The sequence below is a fragment of the Gymnoscopelus braueri genome, assembly GCF_963280865.1.
Source record: "Gymnoscopelus braueri genome assembly, chromosome: 22".
NCBI lineage: Eukaryota > Metazoa > Chordata > Actinopteri > Myctophiformes > Myctophidae > Gymnoscopelus > Gymnoscopelus braueri.
In genome coordinates this window covers 24346051-24358123 of record NC_137624.1, presented here as the reverse complement: position 1 = coordinate 24358123, position 12073 = coordinate 24346051, and the positions used below count along the sequence as shown (strand labels likewise).

Sequence of the window (12073 nt, the reverse complement as noted above, 5' to 3'; positions counted from 1 at the left end):
CTACGACAGATAATCACTTATCATCACTATCTAAATCATCTATCATCTAAAACTTGCATTATTTGTCTATTTTTGTTTTGCTTTGCTAAGATCACAGAAAACATGATCGGTTCAGAAAAATGTTGCCAAGTTGATGATGACAGGTGTAGGTAGGCTACTAGTTCTATTTGAATGTTGTGGGATTTGTATGTTACCTTCATTCATGGGCGCGTCTTTCCTTACCATGGAATGTGAGGAGACAGGAATTTCAAGATGATGATAAGATGAAACTTAACCCAATGCATTATTCACCTTTTTCCTATAATGCTGCAAATGATTGACATGCTTCCTGCTTAGTCATTGACAAAAGTGTGTGTGTGTGTGTGTGTGTGTGTGTGTGTGTGTGTGTGTGTGTGTGTGTGTGTGTGTGTGTGTGTGTGTGTGTGTGTGTGTGTGTGTGTGTGTGTGTGTGTGTGTGTGTGTGTGTGTGTGTGTGTGTGCGTGCGTGTGCGCGTGTGTGTTCGTGTGTTCAACAGAATCAGCTGGTGGATCAGTGTGAAAAAATGCAGCTGCAGGCCTTGAGGATTGAGCGCTTTGTTAACCACACCTTAAAGAGCAAAGAGAGGATGCTGCAGGTGAGAAGTAGAATTGAAGGCTTTTATAAGGCTTCAGCTGTTTCTGTCTACAACTGAAGAGGAAAACTTAACATAATAATGGCATACATTTCTGTGCATCTCGGGTCAAGTCAAAGTAAAATTCTGAAAAACTACAAATTCCTCTCAATATTTACAGCTGCAATGCAAGCCCAGTAGCCCACTAACATGTCACATGCCTTCCCTCACCACATATCTCTCCATCCATGCAGGCAGAGGCCAGTAGAGCCAGGGAGCACGCCCTGGCCCAGGTAAAGGCCGTGCGGGAGGCCCTCGAGGAGGAGGAGCAGCGTCTCTTGGAGGGGGTTCAGCGGGAGGAGGAGCGGGTGGAGCAGTGTCTGCTCACCCAGAGAGCCCACTGGAGTCAGGCCCTGACCAGCCTCTCAAAAACACGCTCCAGCCTTGTGCACGCTCTCACCAACACACCAGATGCACAACTGGCGGTTAGAAGCATTTAACCACTATATGTGTTAAATTTCTTACCTTTTAATAAAAATAAAAAAAATGGCTGATCTACAAGCTCATAGCGTGTTGCTTCTGGGGGTCATTGGGGGAAATAAGTAAAGGATACGGATAATTAATTGTGAGAAGAGTTTATGTGGTGGTGGAGATTGTATAGATATAATAATCGGGATAATGGTTATTATATTGAAATACAAAAATACACCAAGTTAATAATAATAGCTCGGTTCTTGTTCTGTTTTTCAGACTTCTACCCAGGAGATAGCAGACAGGTAAACATAAATTTTTTGTTATGTTGTTACTGGTTACTGGTTACCATTAAAGGTAGGGCAAGTGATTTACTGTGGTTAAAATAAGTGTTAAATAGCTCTATATTCTGATAGTACTCATTACTATAGAGTGTTTGTTCAGTAAAAGGAGTCTCCATGTCTCCAGCTCTTTATTAAACAGAAAATGCATTTTCAGTGCTCTCTCCTGATTGGCTTAAAATGTGTCACCTACCTGAAAATGTACTATATTCTGTTTACTAAAGAGCTGGAGAGACCCCTGTGACCGAACAAACGCTCTGTAGCAATGATTACTATCAGAATATAGTACTTTTTAACAAAACTAAAAAAATTACCAAAAAATATCACTTGCCCTACCCTATTGATTTTGCTCAATTATTGAGCCCGGCGTAATATATGCCTTTGTTTTCTGTGTATGTGTCCAAGGGTTGAGGAAGCAGAGGGATTGGGGGAACCTTGTGACACAGACCAGCTCAACCTGAACCCAAGCTGCTGTGACAGCAGACTGCTAAGAGGCCTGTGGGCCACTGCCATACTACTGGGGCCAACTGGTTAGCAAAACTTTCCTTGAAATATAAACAAACGTCATAGTCAGTCATTGGTGTATTTATATCAAAGACAGAAATGATGATGATGCTGATAATGCTTGGCTAATAACATGTCTAGAATAAAGAAGGCACAAGATATGCAAAGGATGTGTTAGGTTATGTAATGAACCTGTCTTTTCTATTCAAATTTCATCAGTCCACTTTACACGTCTAAAACCGTTGACAGTTGGGGATCAGTAATGATGAATTTCATCAAGGCAAGAGAATACAGAATACAAACAATGTACCAGCATTAAAAAAGTATAATGGTAGTTAGGTACAGTAAATGAGGTGATCAAAATACAGCAGTGGTCTATAATGTTGTTATATAATTGTAGTGTTCTGTTTATGAGTTGTAATATCCCTTTCTTTCGTCCCTCAGCATATGGCTCGGCCGATTTAAAGTTTGATAAGCGCACGGTAAGTCCCCTTCTGTCCCTTTCCGACGACCGTTGCACTCTGACATTCCTCTCCAAAAAGCCCCGCCATTCCACACCATATGATCCGGCACGCTTCGATAGTTGGCCCAATGCACTGGGCTCTCTGTCCATTTCTTCTGGCACCCACAGCTGGGTGATGGATGTTGGCCAGAGCGGGGCCTTCAAGGTGGGGGTGTGCTACGCCAGTGTGGAGCGCAAGGGCTCTGGGAACGAGGCACGTCTAGGCTACAACAGCCAGTCCTGGGTTTTGTCTCGCTACGATGGGGACTTCTCATTCTGCCACGCGGGGAAGAATGTGGCTCTTCGAGTGTTGAAGAGACCCACAAGTATAGGTGTGCTCCTGGACTGGCCCAGTCAAACGCTTGTGTTTTATGAGCCAGACTCCTGCAGTGTACTGTACTCTGTCACACATCCCTTCAGTGCACCACTGCTGCCAGCATGGGCTCTGGCTGACCACAGTCTTACCATACTGCACTGACCTCTGTCTTTAACATTGTGAAGAAATTATGATTAAAACATTTTAAAATGAGAGCTTCCGGGGAGGAGAATGGAGTAGATGTTTAAAACTGTAAAATTATTACGAGGCTTAGGCCTAGCAAAGCTACCTGTTTATCTTTGAAAATATGATTAGCTGTTAAAAACATTTTCAGCATCTGGGAAATAATGGAGTAAATAATGGAAACATAATTTTTTCAGGAAATTTTAAAGGAAATCATTATTGTATTTATTCATTTTGTTATGGTTTCTGTTCAAGATTTTTCTATAATGTTAAATTGATAGACTTTTGTATTGATCAAATTATTATACATTGGTCTTGATATGATATGAATGAAATTGACATAGTTGATATTCTTTCTATTTCGCTGTAGCAATGATGTTAATATATAATATCAATATCATCAGTTTGATTAGTGTAGAGAACCCCTAATTCTTTTTTTTGTTATTTATAAAAAAATGTTTATTACACTGGTAGATCCAGTGCTTTTTTAAGAAATCAATTAATTTATAAATGTTACGGTCAGTCTTAAAGAGTGAGATATTTTGTATCATTATTTTCTGTACTTGAATAAACAAATAAATGTCAGTCATTAACTCATTATGAAGTATCAGTGCTACTTTTATTGTACCATGTCCATATCAAAATGGTCAGTGCCAGCACCATATTTTCCTATTGTCAATACTCATCTACATCTCCCTCGGGGTAGAATGTCACATGGTGCAGATAGTGTTCAAAGTTCAAAATATGCCTTATGCAAAACCAAAGCCAAGCTCTTCCCTCACCTCTGTGTCCAATGCTGACACAGTCCCTTGCATTCCCTCTATGATTTTTTTTTCTGTACTGATCATGTTGTGTAATACCTTTTCCTGGGCATAGGTGCTATTAGGTTTTACAGTACAGTAGTTCAGGCAGTCACATGAGTCTTATAAGGTTAACAGAAGAGGACAGTGTTTCCACATTGATAAACAAGAGCACGTGGTTAACCATAAAGGTGAGGAAAGCATCTTGCATCAGTTTATACCACTTGGGGGCAGCCTTGTCGAACTGACAGCTATTCTACACAAAGACAGAGGGTACCTAAAATAATGTTATCACAAGACAAGTAGTGTATATTTGTAAATAATGTTATTAGATCTCATCTAAAATACTTTGACAAATACACCACCACCAACAACTTCATTTTAGATCTGGAATTTGTAGATCAGGTCCATGGAAAACTAGGCCTGAGTTAAGTGAATCAAGACAAAAAGGCACTAATATAACCGTTCAATATCTGCTGTCTTCTAATTTGATTAGATATTTTGGCTATTTCCAATCATTTAAATTAATTATAATTTTCCTCCATCATTCTTTTACAGGAAGTTGTTGCAGACCTGATAACCTTTCCGGTGAAACTGAGCGATGAAGGGTTGTTTGGAATTGAAAAGCTGTTTTGAGAAGGTGGACTTAACCACGTGGACCCTATCTGGGCATGTCATAATTGTGAACATTCGGCTAAAATAGAAGAATATTAAACGCAAATAGCAGGGCATTCGGACAACATTTTTTAATTAGGTGAAAATAGCAGATCTACAAGCTCACATGTCGCAAGCTTGTAGATCTGCTATTTCCACAATTCGATGTACAATGAATACATATCGTTTAACCACTTAAACCCTATATTTAGTTGCCGGGGGCTCTATAATTGGTCCACTTTTTTCCCTCTACACCAGATCTCTTTGCTGAAAACAGCCAAATCTACAAGCTCACACATTTTGTAGAGAATGCCCCCCCCCCCCCCCCCCCATGTAGTTCAGTTTGTAGTTTCTTCTCTAAACAAACAGTGAAGGAAAAGGAAGATGTCAACATTTCCTGAAACAAGCCTGCCCACAAACATAGCATTGGTTTATTGAGAAAAATCCACAGATTTCACTAACTGGTTACAGTAAAGGAAGAAGTGAAACCACCATTAAACACTGAATCAGATTTTTTTTTTCTTTTTTACCAGATTTGGTAGCAGGTGTAAACATTCATCAGAGGCTTAGAATACTTCTGAGGTTGACAGATGGGATAACTAGAGCCAGTGTTTTTTATAGTCCCGGGGAATTTATCCAGGACTGTTGTAGTTTCTATGACATCATGAAACTGAGAAAACAGCCAGCACACAGTTTTATTTACCTATCCACGGTAAGGTAAGCAACGGATGCGTTTCAACCTAACAGGTTTTCCTCAGTGTTCCATGACATCAAACATCACTAGTTTCTTCCTGGTTGAAACTCCATCAGGAAGTAATCTCTGATTCATTAGTCTTTGTGTGGTTGATGAGAGAAAGAGGAGGTGGTTCAATGTTGAGTTCTTGTCTAAGGTCTTCAAGATTCTGTTCCCACCGTCTCTCATAAAAAATGCTGAGGACACAGCGGGCCTGGCGGCCATTCCGGACAGCCCATGGACCAAGGGATGTCACTAGTGTCTGCAAACGACTGGGAGAAGGGGATACGGGACAGAAAACAGCCAATAAGCAAAACTATGAGGAAGAAACTTACATTACTGGATTGAAAGAGGAGAGCAGGCTACATTGTTGCAAATAAGCAAGGCAAAAGCCATTAACTCAACAAATACTGAGGGTAATGTTTATTGAGTAAATAAGTGTTATGATATATCTTAGGCTTGACCACTACATACTGATCCACACTCATCTGCTTAAGCATACTGATATACTTGTTCCTTGGCCACTGCTTTATCAGGACACCTGTATGCCTAATTACATGGGACAGCTGTTGAAGTACACTTTCATCTACATTGTAGAACATCATGATATTGTTTTACTGTGTACTGTTCCTTTCAAATATACTGTATGTTATGACTTATACAGTATCTCCTGGTCACATCTGTATGGTAGAGTATGATAATACAATATTGTACAGTTGTTTGGATAAAGGCTAGGACACCTACTGGTTGACAATGTCAATAGGCTGTTCATAACTGTAAACTGAAACGGTAATGGGTATGCCACCGCATACCCATTACAATATGACACCTTCACATGTGTTTCCGGAAAAGGAAACTTAAAAGGAAATATACCAAGTACATTTGACAAGAAACATAAACATGGAAACTATCAGATCATCGTTTTCCACAGCAGTCATCAATGTATGCAGGATGTGGACTGGTTTCTTCTTAAGCCCAAGTGCAAATGATATGAAAGTAGTTCCTATTAATTCACACTTTGATAAAATGTCAAAGGAAATAGGAATGGCTCAAATTTGTTTGGTATAATTTAGCTGAATAATGGGTGCCATTAACGAGTGGTTGCAACTGTGTGTAGTACATTTTTTTTATCTAATCCAGTTCAATTCCTGTGTTTTTTCGGTTGCATTCAAAACAAGTAAAACAATACAAAATGTGCACACTCTGTGTGCAAGGGCATTTAGCTTTAACTGAAGCAGATTACATCATGTATCTATCATTTATCTAATGTTACAGCACCAAATTATGGTACCAATGCGAAACAAAATTGTTAATGTAGTTTAATGATTGTGGATTTACAGGCTAAAGTAGTGAATTAGGTACAGCACCTTGTATTAAGCCGAAGTGGACCGAGCAATGCTCCCAGAATACACATTGGCAGCCCAGTCTGAGCAGCTTCAAACCATTTCACTGCTACCTCACCTGGGTGAGAGAGAATGAAAGACAGATATTATCAACTATGATGATCACTGGTCTGCGAAACACTTTCCTCAAAGTACAAAAAAATTGTTTTGTATGTCAACTGTCTCGAAACTAATTAGAAAGTCTGGTCAATATAACTTGGGTGAACAAGTTATCTTTCTTGTGATCACCATCCCACATTAATCTGTTGTTAACAGATGACATTTTATCACTCATGGGTAAAAAGCCCAAGCCAAATTGATCAGACATTGCACAGTGTCATCATGAATGGCCTCAAGGGGAATCAACAATGCAAACAAAACATACAATGCTTTGCATTGCGACACATTGTGAGCCAGAAGATCTGCTATTTTCACAGCACGACACCGGCATATTACGTGTATTTACATCTAGCATATAGGCCTAGGAGGCTATTTAGGGACGCTAGGGTTAATGTGGTTAAATCCTAGGTTTCTATGGGACATTGGTCCTAACAAAACTCTTATTATACAGTAATAGTGCAGACTCACCCAGCATATTGGTGGGCATTCCAAGTAAGGTGTGAAGCAAATCATGAACTTCTCTATATCTTTGGATGACATATGCAAGCTCCTCATTGTCAACAAATTTCACATCTGCCCTAGAGTCAGGGGTTACATGCTGTGAAAAGAGTATAAGTGAAAGTAAACAAACAAAATAAAGTGATAGAAATTTCAAAGGGGATTTTTTGATTTAACAGCATTTTTTACTAAACCATTTAAAACCTGCTATCAAAAGGCTTTGTTTGGTTGAAGGTTTGCAACCAATCTTCACAACTCACATTATCCTCCAGAAAACGAAGGTATTCTCTCCCAAAAGAGCCATCAGGCATTGAGGCCATCTTGCTCAGATCCAATGTAGATAGGCGGATCCTTGGTCTCTCTCTATGATAGCCAGTGAATAACAAAATTATTCTTTGTTTACTCACAATAAAGACAAACACCAGATTAGAGCTCACCAATGCCAGACGTTTGGGTCCGATGCCGAGTTGATTACTGTTGTTCCAATATTTTGTCAAAAAGTGCAGATATGCAGATACAAAACACTTTATTTGTATTTGATTTTATTTTAAGATTTGAGCCTGTGTTGTGAGTTTGTAGATCTGCCATTTTTGAATTTGTTTTGAAAACTAAAAAATATTCACTTAGAATGAAATGCCCAAATTAGCAATGCCAGGGTGAAAGTAGTTAAAAATCGGGATACATCGGCATAATTGCCGATATATATACCAGACCCATATATCAGTCTAGATCTGTAATATGACAATTGAAAAGTCACTAACGTGAGGATTGTGTAGCCTTCCGGGTCGTTTCTCATCCTGTCCCTGAGATTTAGAAGTGCTAGGTATCCTGTGGTTTCTCCCAGCACTGCCACCATATCTGTGTCGTGAACAGAAAAGTACATTGAATTATATGCTATTAAAAAGGTACGAAACATTGGGGCGCCATTGGCCTAGTGGTTAAGGTGCATGCATACCACATAAAGCCTGTAATGCACCCTGACAGTGAGTTTCAGGTTTGATTCCCGAGCCCGGCGACCTTTGCTGCGTGTCACTCCCTGTCTCTCTCTCCCTGTTTCCTGTCATTCTCGACTGTACTATCCAATAAAGGCAGGAAAGCCCCCAAAATATCCCCAAAAAAACATTTCCTGGGGTATGGCTTGCCTTTGTGCGTTACATTAACAATAGGCAGCATGTGTGTGTATTGTTGTCACCTCCTAACCGACAATGGAACCTAACCAACAAAATGTTTGCATCTCACATTTTAATGACTGCCTTTGCTGTTTCTTTCTGTTTACATTCATTTCATAGCTCGGCAAAGATGCAAGCCTCCTTATTTTTATGACAGTGAATTAGCTTGTTGTATTTCAACAACATTTTTTAAAGTTCTATTTCTAAGACAAAAAACAACATGCCTTATTATACCTAAACATTTTAATTGTTACAATTCTCATTCATTATTACAGTTAAAGGACGACACCTATTTTCACCTTCATAGGTCCTCACTAATGCTAATAAAATGTTATAGTTTTCTTCTACTCGGTGCCTCATAGGAGGGCTGTGGACACTTCAGAAACCCGTCTACCAGTGACATCATCTTTAGGCAGGTTTTTTTTTTTTCAAACAAGATTTAAAAAATAATATTTAGATTTTTTTATTAGCTTGGATTCCCCATCGATGATGTCAGTGCTAGGCGGGTTCTGAGACACAGACGAGTTGACAAAAATTGTACCATTTTATAACGAGCATTAGTGAGGACCAATTATATGAAGATAGGTTGAAAATGGGTGAAGTTGTCCTTTAAGAACATATCTGTCATGTCATGATAGTGAGTTTCTTAACTTCCAGCAAACACCTGAACTGCTGCTCTTGGTATCACTTTACTGAGAAGTGAAACACAACTACTAGACAGATACTGTATAGACCTTTATTAATCCCACGAGGGAAATTCAGTTGTCATAGCAGCACCGCAGTAAGAACCACAGACAGGACAGATACAGGTAAGAGAGAGATACATCCAAGCTTCAACAGGAGTAGACATAAAAAAAATAGGAGTAAACAAGTAGTAACGAACATAGTAATAAGATACCAAATACCAAGAAGGCGATTTAATGTCTGGTCTGGCTGTCTTTACATGGACACAATGGACAGAGAGAGCTATTAGTATTAGTACTACTGTATATAATGCATCTAAGATACATATGTATGTACAGCCAATCTACAGTGTATATAATGAGGAATGTATTGATAATATCAATATAGTATCAATACATTCTACATAGGCTGTTCTACATAGGCTGTACCCTTTTGTATATCATTTTGGAGCTTATGTTAAAGGAGCACATCACCCATTTTCACGTTACAAGATCATGGCACCATTTCTGTCTATTGCTCTGCGTCTCAGAGGAAGGCTGTGGACAGTTAATAAACCTGCCTACCAGTGTTGCCATCTTATAATGAGCATTTGTGAGGACCAACTATATGAATATATGGTTGAAAATGAGTGAAGTGCTCCTTTAAAGAAAGTTAAAAGTGTTGATACTGAGTTTCTTTGCTTCCAGCAAACACCTGAACTGCTGCTCTTGATATCATATTTTAATTATGTTATGTTATGTTATGTTTATTTATTTGATATGGACATCACAAATTACATTGGACGGAACCAGATGCATTGCTTACAGTGTATATAGCACGAGTGCTAATTTTCAACACCTGTCCACAGGAAGCTTTTCTAAAATACAGTAACACCAATCTAAAACCCAATCAAGTACAAAAAAAATTATTATATAAGTATATATATACACATATATACACACCCTAGTATGCATACACATATATACACACACTCACATGTACTAATAATTAACACAATCAAAATCAATATCATACCCACTACATTAACTAAATTAACCTCATACAGTCCTATTAGTACAGTAATTACAATTTGATAATGTCAGCCATACTGTATATGTATATCTCACCGTGTCTGTATGGGTTCTGCAGTGCAGCCACTCCTGACCCAACTGCCAACAAGGCTTTCTGGATGGGGTTAGTTGGGATGTGACCAGGATACAGCTTATCATAGTTGTTTGTGTCTACAGACCCACTGCTACCATGCTGCTGGCGAACACACAGTGCTGAGAAAGAGGTGGCACATTATTATAAACACAAAAAAAATAACGTAGAATTGAAGAAGAACATAGCAAAACATCATCTGTTTCTTGTCATTGGAACCAGGCGCATGGATCGTTATGTCATGTGTCAGTGTGGGCCAGAGCTGGTGGTGAAAGCTTTCTAAAACTATTTAGCATTGAATCTAAGTAATGTCCTTTCAGTGCTGCTGGTCTATGTTCTGGGTTTAATCAAGTAAAATGATTTGAATGATGGTACGTTGAATTGATTTGTGGCATTTGAGTGTAAATAATATAAGTCTAGTACTTAATTACCTTTGTAAACAATAATGCTATCTACTACTTAATTACAACCGCCATCCTATCCTATATATTTTTTTGTTGTGTTTCACTTGGTCTTTATTGTCTGAAAGGTGCTCTATAAATACATTGTTTTATAATTATTATCATAGTACTATTATGAAGGATCAGCATTCGGCACGTCAAGTCCGATGAGCCCAGGCATGTCACTTCCAGTCAGAGACTTCAAAATAAAAGCAAAAGCCCAGGGTTGACAGATAATTGTCACAACTAAGTTAGATGAAGCAGCAGTGTTGATCCTGGTTGGCACCTTCCATCAGTAGCATGTGTGCTCTATATAGATTTGTAGTGTGGAATATGTTAAGGTGTCTCCCACCCCAGTCACTGTCAGTTAATAACACTCTAGCCCTGAAACATGACTCTCATATTATGACAGTCATGGAACCACTTGTTCCTGGTTTGAGAATATTGTACATTTATTACCTCTACAAAAACGTTCAAATTTAAAATATAAAGTGCTTAACCCCAAGCTACTGATGTAACAAGTTAAAGCGGCCCAGTCTAAGTAATGGTATCTTCCGTATTGTTCAATAAAAAGAATTTTAATCAGATCAGTGGCCATTTAAAAAATAATAATCTCCATATGCTTTCGAAAAAGCGCCCCTATCGGTTGGGAGGTGTATTGCACTCTGATACATTATAGAAATAATTTTAAAAAGAAAGAAAATAGCCGCCGATCAGATTAAAATGCTTTTTACTGAACAATACGGGAGATACGGATACTTAGACCAGGCCGCTTTAAATTGGTACATCAGTTGCTTGGGGGTAAGCACTTTATATTTGAAATCTGAACGTTTATGTAGATGTAGCGGTTGTAAATGTGAAATATTCTTAAACCAGGAACAAGTGGTTCCATGACGCTTGTGACAGACGAGCGGCATGTGAACCATGGCTAATAACAATCTAGCTACAACAAGAGCGCTAGCCGATTAGCACGAATGTAGCCTTTTATATTAAAAAAATTGATTAAAGCTATTTGAATACCTTTCCAAATCGGCCCGTTGTGTCGAATATCCAACTGGAAACGCAGACATCTACTGCATAACGTTAGTCGGGACATTGTTGAGGGGCAAATGCATAGGGCAAATACCAGTGTTGCCAGGTTTTGTGAGAGAAATAAGCAACCGGGTCTATGAAAACAAGCTCAAAAGAAGCGAGCCCTTCGCCCAATCTACAAATGCGACGTGTTGTGAGCTTGATCTGCTATTTTCAAAAAATCTTGGAAGAACATTTTGAAAATTAGGAATATTTTTGAAACATTTTAACAACACAAATCTTGTATGGGGGGTCCCTGGCAGAAAATGTTTTCAGATGGGGGTCCGCAGACAAATACACATTAATTTGGCAGTCATTGACTTGAAAATGTTTGAGAACCACTGGTTTAAACAACAATAGGAAGCCAGCCCAAATAAGCAAATACAATTTAGAAACAACGCCCAAAAAAACGCAACCCCGCTGCAAATACCAATATTTACAAGCAACTTTACCGAAAAACAAGCCCAAAGTCGCA

At 38.8% G+C, this 12073-nt stretch overlaps 2 protein-coding genes across 2 annotated transcripts in view; one reads left to right on the top strand and one right to left on the bottom strand.

Moving 5' to 3' along the window:
• Positions 1 to 3490, top strand: part of bspry (B-box and SPRY domain containing) — a 4568-nt gene extending 1078 nt beyond the window's left edge. Inside the window, exons 2-6 of the mRNA XM_080419381.1 lie at positions 516 to 614; positions 845 to 1075; positions 1341 to 1366; positions 1808 to 1932; positions 2351 to 3490. Coding sequence (XP_080275507.1) covers positions 516 to 614; positions 845 to 1075; positions 1341 to 1366; positions 1808 to 1932; positions 2351 to 2886 — 1017 coding nt within the window. The 3' untranslated portion in view covers positions 2887 to 3490. The remainder of the gene's footprint in view (positions 1 to 515; positions 615 to 844; positions 1076 to 1340; positions 1367 to 1807; positions 1933 to 2350) is intronic.
• A 1274-nt stretch (positions 3491 to 4764) lies between these two features.
• Positions 4765 to 11656, bottom strand: coq4 (coenzyme Q4 homolog). The gene is made up of 7 exons (XM_080418761.1): positions 11548 to 11656; positions 10054 to 10209; positions 7856 to 7952; positions 7355 to 7457; positions 7065 to 7194; positions 6462 to 6555; positions 4765 to 5366 (listed from the first exon to the last, which is right to left on the bottom strand). Exons 1-7 carry the CDS (start codon positions 11621 to 11623, stop codon positions 5168 to 5170), a joined length of 855 nt encoding a protein of 284 aa, XP_080274887.1. The 5' UTR covers positions 11624 to 11656; the 3' UTR covers positions 4765 to 5167.
• Positions 11657 to 12073: the final 417 nt, after the last annotated feature.